At 36.3% G+C, this 23,887-nt stretch overlaps 2 protein-coding genes across 7 annotated transcripts in view; one reads left to right on the top strand and one right to left on the bottom strand.

Moving 5' to 3' along the window:
* The window catches only part of lilli (AF4/FMR2 family member lilliputian), a 313,418-nt gene that overhangs the window by 95,075 nt on the left and 194,456 nt on the right, over positions 1 to 23,887 (bottom strand). For all 6 annotated transcript variants that reach the window (XM_089740009.1, XM_089740006.1, XM_028173976.2 and 3 more), the window contains one exon: positions 15,865 to 15,997. In XM_089740009.1, coding sequence (XP_089596135.1) covers positions 15,865 to 15,997 — 133 coding nt within the window. The remainder of the gene's footprint in view (positions 1 to 15,864; positions 15,998 to 23,887) is intronic.
* The window catches only part of LOC114242736 (xibalbin-1), a 481,172-nt gene continuing 465,865 nt past the window's right edge, over positions 8,581 to 23,887 (top strand). Inside the window, exon 1 of the mRNA XM_089740050.1 lies at positions 8,581 to 8,628. The gene's annotated coding sequence lies outside the window, so the exon portion shown is untranslated. The remainder of the gene's footprint in view (positions 8,629 to 23,887) is intronic.

Here is a 23,887-nt window from a genome sequence, read left to right as displayed (position 1 = left end):
CATTTCCAATGTCCGTAACCGACAGTGATGGCTTCAATGGCGAAAAAAAAGCACTTGTGAATCAACGGCGGATCCAGGACGGGGGTCATGGGGAAATGGTAAGTGGAATATAAATAGGCTGCCACATTCCGGGCGTGATAGTGCTCCTCTGGATGCCTTCAAGAGAAGATGGCAATATGTACATGTACATGTACAAGTTATTATGTGTTAAGTTTTTCAAGTGTACAAATAAAGAATAAATATTTTCAAGTACAGTACTTACGTACATTAATAAAATACCTACTTTTTACTTGTATCTGTTGTTATCAAAATTAAATTATAAGTTCTTGACTTGACCACGACTATGTGACCACCACCTGGCGCCAAAGCTGGATCCGCCCTTGTTGTGAATCCGTTTTTACGTTCTGTACTTGAAATAACCTAAAACCGTATTAGCACGTGACCAGACAAACAAGAAATCTACAGTTCAAGTTTACACTCCAACTCGAAGTTGTGAGTCGTGAGGGATACGCGGACACGTAGTAGCGGCTTCTCCAAACGTTGTTCCCAGTGGTCACCGTCATTTATCACGGCCACAGATCAAATCAACATCGGAATGTCGTGGACGCAGATACTGTTGTGACGTCACTGCCGAGTGGCGTTCACACGGATTTATGTTATTACATTTGGTTATTTCTCGGCGAATGTTGACCATGCCAGAGGATATTATATGTTAATGGTCGGCGCAATCGAGTTTACCAATCAAAAGATAGGAGTATGCGGAACTAAGATTTTCGAACTACTGAAGCTACTTTTATTTTTTATTGCCTAGATGGGTGGACGAGCTCACAGCCCACCTGGTGTTAAGTGGTTACTGGAGCCCATAGACATCTACAACGTAAATGCGCCACCCACCTTGAGATATAAGTTCTTAGGTCTCAAGTATAGTTATAACGGCTGCCCCACCCTTCAAACCGAAACACATTACTGCTTCACGGCAGAAATAGGCGGGATGGTGGTGGCTGCCCGCGCGGACTCACAAGAGGACCTACCACCAGTAACTACTTCACCATCTTTCGACCTCAATCATAAGTTTCCGCTGAAAAGATACTGACGAATCTGCATGTTTTGTTGAAGCACCCTCAATATTGTTTTTGAAGATCCATGAAGCAATCTCGTTTCCAATTAGAATAGTAAAACAACCACTGTACCAAAACAACGCACTAGGAATTCGACCTCATGTCTCCAAGAGACAAGAGACTATAGTAATTGTTTACAAGTTAGTCCATCCACTCATAAATGAAAACATTGTTGCTTAAAAGTATTTGTACATCACTAGGTTACTAACTTACTAAGTATTTGTACATCACTAGGTTAACATCACTACATAGTATTAAACAAAGTCGCTTTTTCTGTCCCTATATCTGTCTGTCCCTATGTATGCTTTAAAACTACGCAACAGATTTTCATGCGGTTTTTTTTAATAGATAGAGTGATTGAAGAGGAAGGTTTATATGTATAATAACATCCATTAAATAATGGAGAAATCAATAATAAATTAAAGTTTACGAATCGAAGCGAGGGCGGGTCGCTAGTTAATTAATAATAAAGGCTAATATTTTGGAATATTCATTAAAGATTCGCTTCTAAGCACGCTACTGCTTCATGTGTAACACGATTACGCAGTATGTCCACTATCTTCATTGCGTCAACCTTATTATTTTATATTATTACAGCATAAGATTTCCTTTTGGATGATGCAAACACATCTGATCAACAAAGCGCCCATCTATCTTTTGTTAAATCTATGAGACGCGGTTATTTCATCGTTTCAACATCTTAAAAGGCCTAAGCGAAAGTTCCATCGCACGAAACATCGAGAAACTTTACGACTTTCCAAATAAATTTATGTATTAAGATACAAATTCAGAACTATACTAATGTTTATGTTTAATGTACATGCCTAAGTCGTATGTTGGTTGTTTTCAGTATAGATTTTTATTTATACTCATCTTACAAGTTCCATTTCTCTAGTACTAAAACTACTTTATGTAATATATATTTACCTACATCATAATAATACGAAGTTTCGCCTATTCTATTATTTTCTATTGTCAATCTGTCTCATTACAGAATGTTGATCAGCACTTTTGATAGTCAGTCAGTTCTTTTTTCCCTTTTGTCAGTTTTGAGTTGCATACAATAAGTTGAGTCTTGTTTGCTGCCAGATATAACCAGAGGTGATCTTAGCTTTGTTATTTAAATAGTCTGATTTCGGATTTTTTTTTTTAAATGAAGAACGATGAAAGAAGAAGACTGAAGACGTAGAGGCCTGCAGAGTAAGTCCGACTCCCCCACCAATTTCTCGGAAGTCAACTCCATCACCAACTCATTCATCCCATCAGTTGTCATCATTCCGTCATCATCATTCATCAAACACATTCATACCATCCTATTATGTACATATAAGTATGTATCCAGCAATTTATCACCCCCAGCCCTGTTGGAAAGGGAGCTCAATCTCATCATGGGAAGGCGGACTTAACACCAAAAAATCCGCTGATTTTATTTACCCATTAACAACCATTAAAAAAAGTCTGATAAAGTTAAAGTATCACAATTCTATATATAACAATATACTATATTACAAATTTTTTTTTTGCGAAATTGCCGGTATATTCGGGCAAACGCAAAACGATGATAACATCGCTTGCATTTCCCGACACCGAGATGAGTGGCAATGAAATTTCACACCGGATATTGACTCGATTTACTGAACGCCGGAAAATCTCCGCAAATATTATTTTAAAACGTCATGCACGCCGCCAACAAACTTTAGCATAAAATGAAATACACGTTACTCCTTCTAAACGGTTAAATTATAACGCATTTTATTTTTGAACAGGTGGTACGAGTGAAATCGTTATTTTGCTTGAAGATTGAAACGAGTTTTTCGTTTTTTTTTTTTTTTTGCGTTATTTGGATGTGGCTTCCATTCGATCTGGTCTTAAATGTTGACCGTCACCCAGCACGAAGTGAATACCAACATCTACAGTGAAAAACTAGGTCAATGTTTTATGTACGTTGTATAGTTTATATACAACGTACAATACTATCGAGACCGTCTAGCCATCTTCGGCAGAAAAAAAAACCACATTAAATAACCTAATTTAGTAATTGGCGGTCCTACAAATTCAAAGCGGGCCCCTAGGCAGGGATCTTGTGCGGCCAATCGGTCCCCGGCCCCACAGGTAATTTGGGCACACCAATCCTAACAATGACTAAAGTTAAAATCGGTTCTAGTGTTATGTTAATTATTATTAAATGATAAAATTACAGATTAAGTCGTAAAAGTAGCTTTATTTATGCGTACCACTCGCGAAAACCTAAGAAAATACTAACATGCGCAAGTTCATAACATTTTTCGAGAACAAAAAAAGATTGTTGACGTTTGTTGTTATAATAAATATGGTACAAATCGATCCACATATAGAAACCAAAGTATGTATGGCAATTTTAAAAATCGCGGGACACCTTCGACTTTTCTTTATACCCGCGAATTACGTTCACTAATGCTTACAGTATGACACATAAGAGACGATTTAATTTTTTTTTTTTTTTTTTTATTGCTTAGATGGTTGGACGAGCTCACAGCCCACCTGATGTTAAGTGGTTACTGGAGCCCATAGACATCTACAACGTAGACGCGCCACCCACCTTGTGAGATACAAGTTCTAAAGTCTCAGTATAGTTACAACGGCTGCCCCACCCTTCAAACCGAAACGCATTACTGCTTCACGGCAGAAATAAGCAGGGCGGTGGTACCTATCCGCGCGGACTCACAAGAGGTCCTACCACCAGTAAAAAATTAAAACTAGAGGTCCCGCAGTAGTCGAAATTCGACTATAATTAATTGGAATTGTAAGTTTGTAGAGTATTATGATTGTATTTTATACTTCTATAATCACAAATTTCGCCAAGACTACACTATAAAAAATATTAACAAAGACAAACAATATTTAATCTATTCTCAATTTGACAACAGACGCCAAGAAAAAAAGTTTGACAATAAATAGTATGCATGCGTGTGTGCGTCAAATACATGGTATGTAGTGTGTGTAATGTTTTCTTTATTGGTTTAATGAATCTTATGCATTATTTAAAAAAAACATTTCTTCTCTATATTCTCTATAAGTGTGGAAAATTTCATACTCCTCCGTTCGCGCAATTTTCGTAAAAAAGGATACAAAGTTTTTGATTCACGTATTAATATATATATTAAAATATATACTATAGCTTTTTCGTCTACGGTAACTAACTGATCCAATCCATTAATGTTTTCTACGGGTGCATTTTCTCTTGCATTTCACAGACATTAATACCGATAACGTTTGTCGCCTACACTACAATTATTCATACTTTACGTATTATTAAACATGCATACCGTAATTGAGGGCTTTGCTGATTGTTCCAATAGACCAGCACTTTTGCCTTATAACTATCTCAATGATCGCTATTGATATTTTAATTGAAATGGTACTGGAAAATAGGTTCTACTGCTGGGAGGGTGATAAGCACATTTCATTGGGTGACATCTTGACTACTTTTAACGCGAAGCATTGCCGGTTTGAAGGATGGGGTAGTCCTTTTGACCTTATGACTCAAAGTGAATTCGTGTTGCGATATCTATGGATTCCAGTAAGAGTTCCACACATCCGGTTCAATAATCGTCAAATTTGAGGATACTAGATTTGTCTCGAAACCGTAACTTGCACCTTGAATTCCAAGGATTTTATGGTGTGGTACATTCCGTCTTATCGTATGGTACATTCCAAGGATCTCTGGCTATGGCTTGACACCATGTGGGCCGTCGCAAATAATTTATCCGCGTAAAACAAAATCATGTTCTTTGGACATTGTGGTTTCACAGCGGAAATGATATGAATCGGTGATTCAAAGGCAAAAGTCAATTAGGTAAATGGAATTGAGTGTTTAGCACGCGAAGTGTCCGCGTTAAAGAAACGTAATGTCTAAACGTATACGATGGATTGGTTCGAAAGAATGACCCAGTTCGGTGAGACTGTCGTAACGCAACGTGTAACAGGCCAGACGTAAAGCGTGATTAATTATTAGAAATCGAAGGTAGAAGACGAACGGAACATTCAACGGATTTTGTTTTAAAACAATAAATACACAAAAATATATACATATTTATAGAGTGTATACATAGTAGAGAATCGGTTTGTCAACGCTTTACGTAGAATAAACACTGATTCAATCATAAGCTTATAGAAAATACCTAGTGTTAGACTAGTCTTTATATGGCAGATACATTAACGAGTCTATTATAAGAGATTGGGCCGTGAGCTTGTCCACCCGTCTAACCAATAACTAAAAAAATAAATAAAATTTATATGTTCACATTTGTAACCACATTATCGAATCATCATCATAGGGTGTAAGGTATCAAATTACATTTTTCAAAAAAGTTAATGTAGCTTTGAAAAAAAAAAGCTGGATTTTTTTTATTATTTTTCCATGGGTAGTTATTGATCCGACCAGACACCGGTACCGGCTTATCGTTGAATTTTGGGACACCCTGTATATATAGACCGTAAAGGTCGAAATCGAAAACAAAATAATGGAAAAACTTTACCGTGACGGGTCAGCAATATTCATTTGTTAAGCTCAGTATAAATTACTTGTCGGTTTAGTGAGTTCATATTTCCTGAATCAGAAAAATATAGGCAGCTGGCGGAAACCACGCCGCGTCGCTCGAGATCATCGACCCCGCATGTCATCTGTTTTTAAATGTATTTCATTGCGTATTACATAGCGTGTAAAATCTTAGTAAAATATAACTTTCAACATCAAATTTACTTCACTTGTTTCCGTTTGTCTCCAGAGATCTGAGCATCTAGACTATAATTATACATCAATTATTATTTAGTGAAATTTGATCCTAAAATAATCGAGTAGATAGAGGATATTCATATCCGAAATGGCTGAAGCAATTTTGATGGAACTTTCACAGGCCGATAGGTGAAGGAAGGAATAAAGATATACTAATACATATTATTTTATATAGATAATTAGGGTTCTGCGTAAAAAGAACTCGTGAAATTATTAATAAAATCAGCAGAAATATTACTATTAACATCAAGTAAAGCTTCGTCGGGTTTTCCGAGTAATATTATACAATGTTTTATTATTAAACAAATACCCGTTTCAAAACTTACTAGGCCTATACTTGAAGTTGTCGTTCTCAGGAATTAAGGCCTCTAATCCGGTATTCTATCTTTTTTTCCCTACCTAAGCTGATGGTCTTGAGATACCATATCGGCGTAACCTGAACTAGTAGGTGAGCTCACGGGGCTCAAACCTGACGATGTTGCTAACACGAACCCTAGCAAGAGCCGTGCTTCACAGAATCTACCATCGGATCGGAAACGCGACCCACTGAGAAGAATCGGCGAGAAACTCAGTGGGCTATGTCTGTGGGTTAATTTACTCGCCGAGCCCTTCGTCGCAAGCGACGGGTTCGACGAGAACGATCACCGGTAGAGTATTCTATCATGGTTTATGCGTTGTACTTAAAAACGAGTAGTCGAATCACAAAAATGTCAGCAGCGATAAAGACTGAGCAAAAAAAAAAAGTTGCAAAACGTCTCAGTACTGGGCCTGATGTGGCGTGCGGCACGTGTTCCGTCTCCGTGACGTAGTTATTCGTCGCGTGGTCTTGAAGTATAATATTACTAGCGACCCGCCCTCGCTTCGCTTCGGAAACTGTAATTTATTATTAATTTCTCCACAGTTTAATGGATGTCATTATACATATAAACCTTCCTCTTCAATCACTCTATCAAAATCCGTTGCGTGGTTTTAAACATTTAAGCATACATAGGGATATAGGGACAGAGAAAGCGACTTTGTTTTATACTATGTAGTGATTTCATCACACATCTACGTAATAATCTCTATATATAAAAATGAATTGCTGTTCGTTAGTCTCGCTAAAACTCGAGAACGGCTGGACCGATTTGGCTAAGTTTAAAAGGTAGATATATATGAAGAAAATGCTAGGAATTAAATAAATAATAATAATTTTGTTTTTCCTTTCATGTATCCCCCGTCGCGTCGGACGGATTCCTTTTGTTTGTTTCAAGTTTATTTTATACAAAACTTTAGGTATTTTATTTATCGATTGAGGCACTACGAAGTCTGCCGGGTCAGCTAGTAAAATATAAAAAAAAAACTTATCGTAATATTTTGGTCACGTTATTTTAAATAACGCATTAATTAAACGACTAACAAGTGTCGAAATTTGTACATTTGTTTACATTAGACAAGTACGCGTTCCGATACGAGAAACTATGCTTAGGTACGTAAAACTAATTTTAGCTCATTCAAAATAAGTGGAAAGATTAACTTGACGGGTTTTTTTTTTGTATTGCTTAGATGGGTGGACGAGCTCACAGCCCACCTGATGTTAAGTGGTTACTGGAGCCCATAGACATCTACAATGTAAATGCGCCACCCACCTTGAGATATAAGTTCTAAGGTCTCAGTATAGTTACAACGGCTACCCCACCCTTCAAACCGAAACGCATTACTGCTTCGCGGCAGAAACAGGCGGGGTGGTGGTACCTACCCGTGCGGACTCACAAGAGGTCCTACCACCAGTAAAAGGTCCTACCACCAGTTATATACAGTAATATACGAAACTAATTGGCTAGATATTATAAGACACTTTACTGGTGGTAGGACCTCTTGTGAGTCCGCACGGGTAGGTACCACCACCTCGCCTATTTCTGCCGTGAAGCAGTAATGCGTTTCGGTTTGAAGGGTGGGGTAGCCGTTGTAACTGAGACCTTAGAACTTATATCTCAAGGTGGGTGGCGCATTTACATTGTAGATGTCTATGGGCTCCAGTGACCACTTAATACCAGGTGGGCTGTGAGCTCGTCCACCCATCTAAGCAATAAAAAAAAAACTTTACATATATTAGTGATCAACTTTATCAATAGTCATACGACTCGATCAGGCAATTAAAGCTAAGCCATTTTAATTGTGATACAAAATTAGAGTTGCTTTTTAAATTATCGCGTTCATCCAGCGAACTGTTCTAACTACGCATTTTAATTAAAATAAATCGAAATAACATGTATTTGTTAAACAAGATCCCTCTGATTGCATACGTTATGAATTTTATTTATTTTTCTGAATTTCCAAATGACAAATATCTGTATGAATAGTATAAACGATGCAGTGTTTGATTAGTTGCATTATTGAATAGCTATGCCGAAACATCGTCCGAGGTCACCTTCGTATTATGTTGTACCACTACCAATGCATATACCGCAGCATGCCTGACAGTGAAATATGTGACCTGAATTAGCGACATCATGCAAGAGAACGATTACGTAAAGACTGCTTAACAACAACGACCTCACCTATGGGACAGTAAAATGGACAATGATAACAATAATAATAAATCTGACGTCACTTCGACATGATTTCACAAAATATCGAAATATCATGTTGATATTAGAAAACATTTACCATAGAACATTCTAGAACGTTATTTCCTTATTAATGCTAACTAGAGGTCCCGCAGTAGTCGAAATTCGACTATAATTAATTGGAATTGTAAGTTTGTACACTATTATGATTGTATTTTATACTTCTATAATCACAAATTTCGCCAATACTACACTATAAAAAATATTAACAAAGACAAACCATATTCTATTCTCAATTTGACAACAGACGTCAAGAACAAAAGTTTGACAATAAATAGTATGCTTGCGTGTGTGCGTCAAATACAAGGTATGTAGTGTGTGTAATGTTTTCTTTATTGATTTAATGTATCTTTTATGCATTATTTAAAAAAAATATTAGCATTGTGCACTTCTTCTCTATATTCTCTGTAAGTGTGGGAAGGAAATTTCATACTCCTCCGTCCGCGCAATTTTCGTAAAAAGGGATACAAAGTTTCTGCTTCACGTATTAATATATGCTAATAAATTGACGAAATTTAATCGACCATCCAAATTGATTAACATTCAAATGTCTTTGAACCCTATTGTTCCCGCTCCAATCGTGAGATCAAAGGCCCCTAATCCACATCCTCGATACGCAAACACGCCGTGACATTGGCCGTGAACATGCAGAGGTGAATGATCATTAAAAAAATTAACGCCTACAAAACAAGGTACAAATGTTGTACGCCCAATGAAAAATCTAAGCCACGCTTCTGTACCGAGACGTAAACAACCAGCACGTGAATCTGCGTATAGGCAAGCGGACTTTGAACCTACGTCACGAACTGAGAAAATACGAAATCAAAGAATGACGTCATTTCAGAGAACTCTTAGCTCTGAATTCCTAGAGCGAACCTTCACGAATAACGCTGACGGGATTCGTTCACAACATAAACTGAAGCAATACGTCACGAAATTAAGACGAAATCATATCGAACGCTTGCAAATTATACGAACCAAATATGTTCACGATTTACTTCCACGGTGAAGGAATAACATCGTGTAATAAAAATGAAACCCGCAAAATTATAATTTGCGTAATTACTGGTGGTAGGAGTTCATGTGAGTCCACGCGGGTAGGTACCACCACCCTACCTATTTCTGACGTGAAGCAGTAATCCGTTTCGGTTTGAAGGGTGGGACAGTCGTTGTAACTATACTTGAGACCTTAGAACTTATATCTCAAGGTGGGTGGCGCATTTACGTCGTAGATGTCTATTGGCTCCAGTAACCAGTTCACACCAGACGGGCAGTGAGCTCGTCAACTCATCTAAGCAAAATAAAATACGATAATATTGTACTAGACGTTCAGTCAAGAAACGCCTTGATTGATATTTCATGAAGATAATCCAATAAAGCCGCGCCTTCGACGCACGAAATTAGCGTAAACAAAACTTGCGCAGGGCAACGTAAACAACATCTTGTTACGTAGTTCGATATGTCTTCTGGGATATTTTTTTCCTTTACCAACGGAAGCGGTGAAGCGTGAGCTGTCATGTCAGATGCGGCGAGGTGAAATTAGAACCTCCATCTACAGATACGTCGTAAGCCGGTCACAAGAAACGCCCACGAGGCATAGGTTAGAACAGACCAATTTGACGTTAACAAAATTCATGTAGTCTACGTAAAGACTATATAACAAGGTTTTGGGAAATAGGTAGACTTTTCTTTTGTAATTTTCCTAGTAAAGGAACGCTTCGCAAATAGAAATATCCCTTGAAAGAAAAATATCGATTTACATTCAAACATTTAGTCGTTAAGATAAATTTAATGAGCCAAACCTAACAAAGATTCACCCACATATCGATGTCATTATCAATTAGAAAAGTTATGGAAACATCATTTAAAATATTCCATGAATAGTTACACAAATTATAATGGATATATTCGAACCTTCAGCTACCTTGGACCTTATTAACAATTCATTCTGCATTTGTATAATTACTCCACATCAAAGTGCAACTTAAACAGTGCTAAAGCGTATAATTATGAGTTCAGAGCAGGATCCTTTGGCATCGTAAAACAGGGCGACAGCCGGCTACTTTATGGGATGTCTTACAATTATTTCCCCCTGACGGAATCATCATTACCCTGTTTTTATAGGGGGGTAACGGTTTTATGAGGCTTCCTGAGGGCATGCATACTCGCATTTCTACACGATTAAAGTTATTTACACTTTTAAGACCTAACTATTATCATTTAGTGTCATTGTTAAGTATTCAAACGTATAGGGTTAGTTGCAAATTCATATCATAAATGTAAATATTGAAAATAAAGTGAGAAGTTTTTCGCCCGATCTTTTCAGTGATTAAATAAATTATACTTTGTGAACATCCAGATGATTCAAATGCATAAAAAGATTTAAACAAAATAATCCAGTACCGCCAAACACTCAAATCTAGTGTTAATAAAAAACTACAACAATTATTGGATGTTTACGTGTTGAAAGATACGAAAATATAATAATAAAAAATTTCTAAATTTCAAAAGTTCTGTTAATTTAATATTTTTTTTTAATTAAGAAATGTTAACCAATCAACAAGTAATGCACGTAACAAGGAAAATCGTAAACGTTAACCTTGAGCTTCTGAGGAAAACCTATTGTATATAGAAATGAGAAATAAGTCTAGGAAAAAATTCTCTTGCTAGGGCTAGTGTTAGCAAAGTCTGAGCCCCGTGAGCTCACCTACCCGTCCGATGAAGAAGCATAACTCCTCAAGGTTACTAGCAATAAGTAAGTAAATAAAGAGTATAAAATTAAAAGAACGTATTGCAAACACGTTACTCTATTTAAGGAGTTAGTTCTGTTTAATAGGGTAACAAGGACATCGTAGTTCGAGGCCGAATTCAGGACGTTGTTCTCGAGTGATACGTTCGAAATTTGTACGAGACGTAAAGTTTTTAATGAGAATCAAAATTTTCTACACGTATGTACGTCGTTCATTTAAATTTTCAATTAGATAGAACGATTTTGACCTTAGTTTCGATTATACAGTGCAAAGGTTTCAATTCGAATATTTTTTTGGACACCATTGTCGATCAAACCAAATATACGTTGTGTATTCAATACTAGCGACCCGCCCTCGCTTCGCTTCGGAAACTGTAATTTATTATGGATTTCTCCACTCTTTAATGGATGTTATAATACATATAAACCTTCCTCTTCAATCACTCTATCTGTTAAAAAAAACTGCATCAAAATCCGTTGCGTAGTTTTAAAGATTTAAGCATACGTAGGGACAGACAGAGACAGGGATAGGGACAGAGAAAGCGACTTTGTTTAATACTATGTAGTGATGTTAACCTAACTTTATTTCCAAAGACTAGTTCTTGTTCGCCAAACTATAGAAGAACAAAGAAGAAGAGGGTACTACTAATAAAGAAGAGGGTATTTAAGTACTCTTTCATTATATATTTAGTTGGACTTTTTGGCGGGAACGCGAGGAGTGAAGTGGACGAAGTTGTGTAATTTGTTTTATTTTGTTTATTTAGTGTTTCTTCGGGTTTAAATGTGTAATAATGACGGTTTATTAACTGTTTAATATCTGTGAAAGTGCACAAATGTGGGAAAATGAAACAAAGCCGCTGGAGATAACTCCTCGGGATCCTCCAAAAAGTCCACTGAAAAAATCTTAGTAAATGACCACCATTTTACTGAGATTATATTTCATCCCATTTCATTTCATTTAATTTCATCCCAGTTGATTAATGTCTCAAATTAATCATCTTCATTTCATTTCACTCCATAATATCATTTTTCATAAAAATATGAATATAAATTAAAATAAGACATGACTTAAAGGTCTCAGTTACCAGGTCATAAAATCACTTAAAAAAAATATATTTAGTTCGACTTGCTGTTTTTTCGAGACAGTTTTAAAGAAGGTCACTTAGAACCGTTTTGGTCCGAAGATGGCATTGAGTTTAAAAATATATTACATGCTTTATAAGAACACTCTGTATTTGAGCAGAGCACTCGTTACATTTAAATAATAAACGGAATTATTTGTAAGAATAATCACACTCAACCAACGGTCTATCAGCATGATATTATAATATCTAGTTTGCGTCTTATTGAGGTGTGGAAGTAAGTAGAAATTCAAATACCAAGTTTCAAATTTGCCTTGTGAATATTTTGTGCCTTCGATTTCAAACCTCCCTTTGAAATTTAAAGATTTGACTTAAATAAAATGTGTGTGTGTGCAAAGTCACACACGGTAGAAGTGAAAATTATAAAATATAAAAATAATCGCAATGGAGCAGCCGCATCTCGGGGGAACCGCCTGCACGGAATCCCGACGCCAGGTAGGTATGATTTAGCAAGAGAAATACGAGAAGGTCTATCAACTGTGTAACATCTCGTCACCACGATTCAGGAATTGTTGAATTTACGTGCAGCGACATCTGTTGATAACTAAATAGAAATAAATAACTAAATAGAGATAAACTAAATAGAAATAAAATAAACATGGCGCGTAACTAAAGAAATTAAGATGGCGCGTAACCGAAAAACGTTACATACGTTTTTTACTCCCTACGTCGATAAAGAAGTTTCACTTCAACAATAATAATAAAAAAAGCAGCAAGCCATACGCGAGTTTATCGGAGGTGCATTGCGTGACGCAAAAGACTAAATGTAGCCGGATTGGCCATTATGCAAAACGAGCGGTCTTGGTCGCGAAAAAATATCGGATATCCACTCGGGGGAGGTCGCACCTGAAATATTCAAGGATGACTAAAGTAGCTACGGGGATGTTCGGGGGCGTATCAAATAACCTAGTCTTTTGTTATGGTAATGTCTCGGCGAAATTATCTCCGCTGCGTATAATCTCGGTAGATAGAACTTTTTACTGGCTTCCTTTTCGTTCCGCTATTTCTTTTTGATCTTCATTTGATTCGAACGTTCATGTACGGTTCGATGAATTTATCGGAAATTAAGCTTTAACACAACGAAGTCAAGTGTTATTTTACACAAAAACTAAACAAATGAATTCCAGATATTATGTGAGTCCGCTCACGTTAATCGTGTCCTAAACGTATTATCCCGTATTCTCCTTTCATTAATTTTTATCTGGAAAGTGGCAAATCATGTTCCACGTAACAACCATAATATATTGTTTATTTCTAACGCAAATAATTATATAAAATAATTAAAGGACCAAGGACTGAAGTTAACTACATTTTTTTTATTGCTTAGTTGGGTGGACGAGCTCACAGCCCATCTGGTGTTAAGTGGTTATTGGAGCCCATAGACATCTACAACGTAAATGTGCCACCCACCTTGAGACATAAGTTCTAATATCTCAGTATAGTTACAACGGCTTCCCTACCCTTCAAACCGAAACGCATTACTGATCCACGGCAGAAATAGGCAGGGTGGTGGTACCTACCCGTGCGGACTCACAAGAGGTCCTACCACCAGTAATTACGCAAATTATAATTTTGCGGATTTCATTTTTATTACACGATGTTATTCCTTCACCGTGGAAGTCAATCGTGAACATTTGTCGAGTACGTATTTCATTAGAAAATACATATGTGTGTGTGTGAGTACTGAACATAGTGGCAACTCTGGTGACAACATCACATCAAGTAGACTCATCTGCTGCACACGATAATAAACAGATAAAACTGGGAATTCACGGGTACGTACCCAAACAGATAGCGTTTTACGAGAATGAAAGGTGAGCAACTTTATGACGTAAGTTTCACTCCAGAACTATTCGTCTTCGAAGTATCCTTTTAAATCGAAACGATCAAACTTCAAAGGAAAACTTACTTCGTCGGATACGATCCGGATATAAAATGTATTGGTAACAATGGATGGAAAGGTTTGACTGTCTGTCAGATTGTGCTAAAAAATGTATGGTTTTTTTTTCCAAGCCACTTTTTATTTGTTAAAACCTTTGCCATCTATATTATTTTGCCGCTACCGTGCCAGTAACCTTCCCTGACGAGCCAATTACGACTATGTTTTTGATGATTGAAGGATTACTGGTGGGCCGGAGGCCTTTCCAGTTTCACCAGGACAGGCGAACAAAGGCTCAGCCAGGAGGGGTGGGATTTGCTAACAGCTGCCCGAGCGCCTCCGAAGGAGACCTAACCTAACCTATTACGACTACACAAAGCTTCAGCTCCATACAATAAGCGATGTACGGATAAAGGAACAAAACTTATAAATATTGCTTTATACAATTACGCCAACGTGATAACATTATTAATTTCGTTCTGAATGGTTATAGATATAGAACAAATACCGTTTGAGGCCTCTTATATATTATACTATATTCTATATTCAAGTTGGGTGACGGTATTCACTTTGTGATTACTATGAACATCGGTGACAGCGTAAAAATAAATAATAGTTTAAAAAACTAACAAAATACGCTTTTATACAAAATCCAACAAAAAAAGAAAATAAATTTAAATAAATTTGAATTAAAAATAGTGTAAGAAAAAATTATTTTATTGTAAAAAAGCGTGGGGTGCTTTTCAGGATATTATCAATATAACCCTCCTACTCATATCTGTTCATAAAATATTTATAACTACTGCTACATTTTTTCTTACACTATTTTTATTTCAAATGTATTAAAATTTATTTTCTAATTTTTAGTTGAATTTTTCTATAAAAGCGTATTTTGTTAGTTTTTTTAAACTATTATAACCACTTAACACCGGGTGGGCTGTGAGCTCGTCCACCCATCTAAGCAATAAAAAAAAATTCGAAGTTCGCTTCAATTATTATTGCGATTGTAAGTTCTCTGTTTGTTTTCTTATGAATCGTTTTAAAAGGTATTTCGATTCTTCGAACCACGCGCTTGCGTCACGGGACCGGCTTTCAGACGTAGGTTCGAAACTTCTGTCTTCTATTTACACTTCATATTATGGCTTTTTGATGGATGAAACTAGAGACTGGAATACTGTTTTGTTTTTGTTTAACAGCTTTTGACACGAAATGATGTAGAATACTAATTTACAGATAACAGAACTGAGGTAATGAAACGACAAAATAATTAGAGTCCCACACGTTTCTTTTTTCTTAATCTTGTTAATTTGTATTTCTCATTACTTTATTTTCTAAAATATTGATAAGGTCGACTTGGTTATTATTCTCATAGGCAGGGTACACTTCAGAAGTCTACACCATCACTGACAATTTGAATGAAATGACTTGAAATGTACGTACGATGTTAAGGCGCGGCCAGATACACGAATTTCGCCGAGAGTAGATCCATAGATTTGTACGAACTAGAAGCAATCACGGCTGACCTTGGGCAGAATTTGGCGGAACTCACGTCGTATGTGGTCACGCCTTTACATGAGAACAAGCAGTACTTACATGGAGCAGGACTGGGGGGCTCGGCGCAGATGCCGATTGACTTGCTCGGGTCGTCGATGAAGCATTGCGCTAGATGGTAGTCGCCGAGTTTCGTCTGGATCTGCTGGCTGACTCGATCCCGATTTCCAGTCACCTAAAACAAACAGAGAACGTATATTTAAAATACATATTTCATTTATAACGCTACACTCAAATTTGTCGTTACTTTTGTTGTGAAAAGCTTAGTGGCCCTAATAAGCAATAGGCAATAGGACAATAAGATTATTTTTTTCTACATATGCTGGTAGACTTAGAGGGCTATGCCAGCGTTACCGAACGAGTAGGTGAACTCACGGGGCTCTAACCTATGTGCTTAGCGTGAGTTTTTTAACGTTCTCGATAGCGTAAAAGTTAGCTCATATTTGTATGGGATTGTTTGCCTACGTTTGCCGCTAGGGGCGCTGTTCCAATTGCATACAAAATTAGGTTAACTTTTACGTTATCGAGAACGTTAAGAAACTCGCACTAAGCGCACTGGTGACAACGATCAAATACTATGACCTTAAGGCATAAAATATAATAGTGAAGAGATTTTAACTTCAAGTTTCCTGCAACATACAGAATTTTCCAGAAATTTGGAAACGTCATTTATTTAGTTATTTTATTTTATAACATTACTAATTCTTAGTTGGATAAAACTAGTGACTGAATAAGAGAGTCACGCAAAATTTCACTGAGCCCCAATCGTAGTTGTTATTAGAATTTTGGATTTTTATACATAAGTTGTATTTACAGACAAGATGCATTAAGATTGGCATCAATGCTTTTGGCACAGTCCATTGAAGCATCAGGTTTTGTTTGCACGAAGTAGATATGTTTGATCCTCTATCTTATAATAGAGGGTCAATGTTGACAAGTCCCGGTACCGTATTTGTAGAACTAATTTGATTGATCACAACTCAAACCAGTGCATCCTTGGTTTGGCTCAACTCACTATTAACAATCTTTAGAGGGTTTCGTCATTGATCGTGTATTGTGGGGTCAATTATTTTTATTTTACGTTACGTTTCAAATACTTTACAGTTTTCGTGGTTAAACGATCGTTAAAATCAATTTTAGACCATTGTCTCTTTTATTTTATAAATATTAGGATTAAGTCCCTAAGTGCGTAACGTGAAGTATCTATTTGTTGTTATGTACAGATTGTACATCAGACAAGTTATAAACTGTAGTAAAAAAATATATTAATAAAGTCGAGATTGGCCGTAAGTGTTTTGGTCACTTCATCGTGCCTACGATAGCACTTTAATATTATTTGAAACAGATCATTTCCTATTTTCGATTTTGTCCTTCAAAATTATAAATACATTACTTTTACACAGATTTCATTACTTCACGATTCATGATAGAAATTTTAATTATTCCTGTATCAATGATTATGTTTGATCATCAAAAATGTTGTCTAATGTATTTACGATATTACCTTACCTATTTTTTCAATTCAGTACGTACATACATTATATCAAACGAAAAGTAGCACTCTATTAAAAACACAGTCAGTAAAAATCTTGGACCGAAGCCAACGAGTGAATTTCAACATATAGTACGACTGACAAAAGTAACCAAAATTATACCCAAAGTAAATAAGAGATATAAAAAACATGTGTGCATTTCGCACGAGGTATAATAGTGAAAGCTTCAAAAATATTCCGTCTCATTCGATTGCAGGCTAAGTTCTATTGGTATGTAATGTGTTGTCTCTTTTAAGTGTCACTTTTTCGTTTCAAATCACAACGGTGCTAAATAAGTTTTCATTTTAAAAATATTCTAAATATTGTGGAGACTTAAATCTAAATTAAAGTAATTTATTAAAATTATAGCTCAAAAAACGAATAGGTTTTGATATTCATATTGTACTAAACCTTAATCACATGTGGAAGCTACGTAGAAAAGGTTCGTTAAAAACTATCGGTTTTATTTATTTATTGCTTAAATGTTTGGACGAGCTCACAGCCCACCCGGTGTTAAGTGGTTACTGAAGCCCACAGACATCTACAACGTAAATGCGCCACTCACCTTGAGATATAAGTTCGAAGGTCTCAATATCCCTTCAAACCGAAACGTATTACTGCTTCACGGCGGAAATAGGCAGGGTGGTGGTACCTACCTGTGCGGACTCACAAGAGGTCCCACTACCAGTAATTACGCAAATTATAATTTTGCGGATTTGATTTTTATTACGCAATGTTAGTCCTTCACCGTGGAAGTCAATCGTGAACATTTGTTAAGTACGTATTTCATTAGAAAAATTGGTACCCGCCTGCGGAGTTCGTTGCTAGATACAATTGCACCGGACGTCTTATCCTTTAGGCCACGACGACTTACAGTTAGTTTAGTAGTAACATTAGTTACAAGAAAAAAATATTATTTACTTTAATATTTAATTAATCTCAGTACCGCATCAAACATCAGAAAGCGGTGATTCCGAGGTCGCAGACCATGTGTTGCACGCCTCGACGTGTCCTAAATAAACCGGGCTCAATGTCATCTGACACTCTTCGACGTGTGACTCACGCGAGATCCGTCGAGTAAGGAATCGTACAGAAGGAAAACTTCCTTGTCCGTTCATTAATAAACTCGGAAGACGGAAATGCCTTTGAAAACGTTTTCGTATGAAATTCTTCGATATGATGAACCCAGTGTACCGACAAACCAATCGCCAAATGTAAGACAAGCACTAACCAATTACTCACGGCCTATTTCCCGATCCATTAACGGTGATTTTAGGTATCTCAAGCACCGGTCACTGTCCTCGCCGAGCCCATCGCTTGCGACGAAGGGCTCGACGAGCGAATTAACCCATAGACTCAGCCCACTGAGTTTCTCGCCGGATCTTCTCAGTGGGTCGCGATTCCGATCCGGTGGTAGATTCTGCGAAGCACTGCTCTGGCTAGGGCCAATGTTAGCAACACTTCCGGTTTGAGCCCCGTTAGCTCACCTACACGTTAAGGCAAAGCCTCTCAAGGCTATCTATCAGGATATGCAAGAAAAAAAAACCGCCTATTGACGTAGCATCATAGTAAATATAGCCTTGACCTAACAAACCTGGACGCATATCACATACTATGGATAAACAGACAAACTCATCAAACAGCATCAAAACAAAGGATATTAAAAAGTTTTGCATAAATATTTTAATTACGACATAAAATAAGTAATTGTGGCTTTGTTTACCGAACGAAGGCGAAACTCTGTGACGTTTATCGCGAAGGTTACCGGAATTATCTACGAAGTTCAGGAGGCGCGCAATTCGGAAGAATTGTACAATATTTCGCGCTGGTCACAGCGAATCGTGAATTATAAAAGACTAAAAATTGGCAACATTTGTGACATAAAATCAAAATTTTTAATTTGTTTGTACCACCACATTACTAAGTTTCCTAGAAAGTCGTCGAAATTCGTGGTCAAAGCATTGTATACTACAGTATCAAAGTGAACCATCTGTATCATATTTATTGTACTCGTAATATTCACCGTCGTTTCAACATCACGAGAAGGAGTTATACTATTTTCGGAATCGTCTTTCTTTATACAAATCGTGACTAATGTCTTCATCGAAACTATATGAGTCATCGACGATTCAATCGGATTGAAATACTTTCAACCAACTATTTAACTTTAAAAATAATAATGGAAAAACGGGCTAAGTTAAGATGAGCATGTGAGTTGACTTTTGGTGCCTTTTAGATGCATCTACATACGTATTTGTGTGACCTGCCTTTACTTTGTTTAAAAGGTGAACAATTAAGTCAAAACATCAAAACAAACAATTAGAATCGGACATCGGAATTCATGAATACATATACATCATCGCAGACAAAAGAGTAAAACCGTATTCACAAAAAACCGGGTCTATTCGATTTCAACTCACGTGAAACGTTAGTGATTTGATTGAAACGGCTAAATGATTTACCGATCCGCGTTCCAGTCGAAACATTATTCCAAACGATCCGATCGTACGGAAAAGCACTCCGGAACCCATCCATTGTGTTCATATCGCCGCCGAAACGTCCGCTACTAATGATTCTCAACAATACGCTCTTTTTATCTATATATTAATACGTGAAGCAAAAACTTTGTATCCCTTTTTACGAAAATTGCGCGGACGGAAGAGTATGAAATTTCCCACACTTATAGAGAATATAGAGAAGAAGTGCACAATGCTAATATTTTTTTAAATAACGCATAAAAGATACATTAAATCAATAAAGAAAACATTACACACACTACATACCATGTATTTTACGCACACACGCATGCATACTATTTATTGTCAAACTTTTGTTCTTGACGTCTGTTGTCAAATTGAGAATAGAATATGGTTTGTCTTTGTTAATATTTTTTTTTGTGTAGTCTTGGCGAAATTTGTGATTATAGAAGTATAAAATACAATCATAATAGTGTACAAACTTACAATTCCAATTAATTGTAGTCGAATTTCGACTACTGCGGGAACTCTAGTTTTAATAAAGACATCTTCATCCTATAGTACAAGATCTTTATGTTAATTGCAAAATTATACAGCACCAAGAACTTAACTTGTGTACGACGCAATGTGAGAAAATTAAATATAGTAATAGATATTTAATAAAGCGTTTTTTTTACATTTCATTATAAAGTTTCCCCACGGTCACCGTCCTCGCGGAACCCGTCGCTCGCGACGAAGGGCTCGACGTGTAAATTAACCCATAGACACAGCCCACTGAGTTTCTTGCCGAATCTTCTCAGTGGGTCGCGTTTCCGATCCGGTGGTTGATTCTGCGAAGCACTCTTCTTGCTAGGGCCAGTGTTAACAACACTCTGGTTCTTGAGAGGCTGAAGCAGCCTCTCAAGGCTATCAGCATAGGTAGGAAAGAAAAAGAAAAAAAGTTCCAATTGTCAAGATGAGAAAACAGATTTACGTTGATAAAAATCTATCTTACGATTAAATCTCTATTATTTTAATTGTTTAATATCACAATCGTCTTTAACAATTTTTGTTCAATTAAGTCTAGCATACAAAATGCATTATGTGTATTTAATTTTTATTGCTTCGATCAACGCTCATGATATCCTAATTAAAATACACTGGTGTTAAAGAGTACTGTAAACGCGCCACCCATTCAAAATGGAAATAAGGCTCCAACATTATCTCTCAAGTCGATTACTCATATACTACTTGTTGATCATGAGCTTGTACCACCCATGTAGAGCAACAAAAATATATTACAAGAATCGTCATTAAATCAGTTGATGGTTCATTCAATGTAACAACAATGGCCAACGCGGAAAATACGTTACGAAAAGTATAAAAATTTAGAGGCAATAAAAAATATGTTGTATATGGAAACGAGTCAGTGTGGACATCAATAATTCGATGGCTTCACGGATGACGTGCAATGTGGGTCGTCGAACGAGAGAGAAACCATACATACAGGGGCCTAGTATTTAAAATGGAAATTGCAAATTTTCACAACAGAGAAAACTTTTTAAATTGACCGCCGGTAAGCAGCGCCGGACAAGGACGGCGCCAGTCATGATTTATTTAGTGACGTTTAATTATGATTATAACTTGTTTCCTCGGCAATTTTTTATACTCATCCCAATTCGCCCTCATCATTATTCTTCATTTAAGTAAATTTAAATTTTATGCTATTTAGCAAAAGATTTGATGATTTTATGAATACGCTTTTATTAGCTTCAGACGTATGTGTTAGTATGTAACAGAATCTTTGAACATGATTTTGACCCTCTTCAAAACGTCGGATTAAGTCGAAATTCGGCATACTTACTACGGACCAATGACAATTCAATATATATAAAAAAATTGAAAATATTGAAATTCAACTAAAAAATGAAAAAGAAATAATATTTAAAAAAAACAAAAAAAATACGCTTTTATAGAAAAACCAACTAAAAAATAGAAAATAAATTTTAATAAATTTAAATAAAAAAATAGTGTAAGAAAAAAATATTTATTGTAAAAAAAGCGTAGGGTGCTTTTCAGGATATTATCAAAATAACCCTTCTACTCATATCTGTTCATAAAATATTTAAGTTTTTTTTTGTTTTAATATTTTTTCCAATTTTTAAACGTTAAATGGCTCGTGTGTGAAGTTGCAAACAACAAGTTCCTTATTTTCACTTTCATCTATACGTCATGCAAATGTTATTAACCATTTAAGCACGAATCTGCTTGTTGATACGTATCGCCCGTTTACTGACGCACAGGCGATTTGTTATCCGCTTTCGAGTTATCAAGACTTTCATATTCCACTGAAGCTAATCTACAGGGAGGTGCGATCTCGTTTACGGAGTGTTTTAGATGTAGGTTACTATGATAAATCTCGCACTCCATGGTTTGAACTTTTCAAATTCAACACCTTTATATTGTGATCGATTCTAATGTAATAAGGATCTATGCGATCGGTTATAGAAAAATAAAAAGAGTCCTTTGAATTATTAACACGTTGACTGCCATTAAGGTTACCGGTACCGTATCTGGCGCACTAAAGTAATAATGTCGATTTTTCTTTTCGATCTTCTTACTAAGGCGCCGGAGTAGACTCTGAGAAAGACGAATCAGAAGATATTGAAAATGAATCTATTCCTAAAAGGCCTAAAAGACAAAAAATTGCATTAAAAACAAAAGAAGGCAAAGTTAGGCAATAGTCAAGACCATAAGAAAAATCAAAAACTATTTACAAAATCGTTAATTTTTTTCCTCCAAAAATTTGGGCAAATTTTATCCTATTAATGTCGACAATTCTAAAGTCACTTTTGGTTTCACTTGTAACAAAAAAACAGATCGTAAATTACTGAGACCGATAAAACCTTGATTGAACAAGGACATGTCCTCCATCGACAGTAATCTAGAATAATTAGGCTCGGTAAATTTATTAATCTGCGTATTTGCCGGGCCTGAGGCTTGCTATAAGACCGCATGAGAAACAATCTCGGTTTGAAAGTAATTACGAACTACTACTAAGTAAACTCAATATATGCAATAAAGTCATACAATCTTCGGCAATACAAAGTCCTTAGAGGACCTTAGAGGACAATATTTATCATGATAATAAACTTTAGCAATACGTTTAACATTAGTAAAGGTTAGGTTAACCCTTTGCGGTCCTAAGACTAATACAATTTAAGAAAGACTATGTCTAATGACAATGGACTTCAAAGGGTTAATATTTTTATAGACGAGTGGACGAGCTCACAACCCACCTGGTGTTAAGTGTATACCGGAACCCATTAGAATCTACAATGTAAATGGGGCCACACACCTTGAGATATGAGTTCTAAGGTCTCAAGTATAGTTACAATGGCTGCCCCACCGTTCAGCAGAAATAGCCATAGTGGTGGTACCTAACCGTGCGGACTCACAAGAGGTCCTACCACCAGTAAAAACTAAAACACAATCGCGATTATGACGTAACATAAACTCAGTTTTTTTTAAACAGAAAACAGAATGTAGTAAAATTTCGCAACCCCGATTTGAGAACCAATAAGATACAAACGTAAAGCCCCAATGATGTAGTTTCACGTGCGCAATAGATATGTACATATGTTGCCATACAAGTGTGTGGAGTCAATGTACTCAGAATGTGGGGAGTGCGTGGCGCCAATAACCGTCCTAAAGGACATTAGTCTCTAGTATTTAGTCTAGTATAGACGGGGATGTCTTTTATTTAATGGCCCAATGCCTTTATAGCTTTTTTCTCTTTTAAGACAATTACATTTATTTTTAGTGGTCAGTTTTATTATCTTTCAGATAGCATTCTGTATTATTAATTTTATATGCTATTTATTTTAAATTATTGTTTTTATGTTTTATGTTTCATTTATTGTCAGGATTCTCGTCAGTATATTCAGGTGCTTGTTACTGATTTATTAGTCTCCCGAATTTGAAAATTGCCGAGATTTTAATTAAGAGTAATCAATCAAATCGATGAATGTCTTGAATTAATAATTTTGGAATAATCAAGGAGCTTTCTTAATTAGG

This window comes from Bombyx mandarina, chromosome A1, assembly GCF_030267445.1.
Source record: "Bombyx mandarina strain Sakado chromosome A1, ASM3026744v2".
Classification (NCBI taxonomy): domain Eukaryota; kingdom Metazoa; phylum Arthropoda; class Insecta; order Lepidoptera; family Bombycidae; genus Bombyx; species Bombyx mandarina.
The sequence above is the reverse complement of the archived record's forward strand: the minus strand, read 5'-3'. Positions and strand labels throughout refer to the sequence as shown.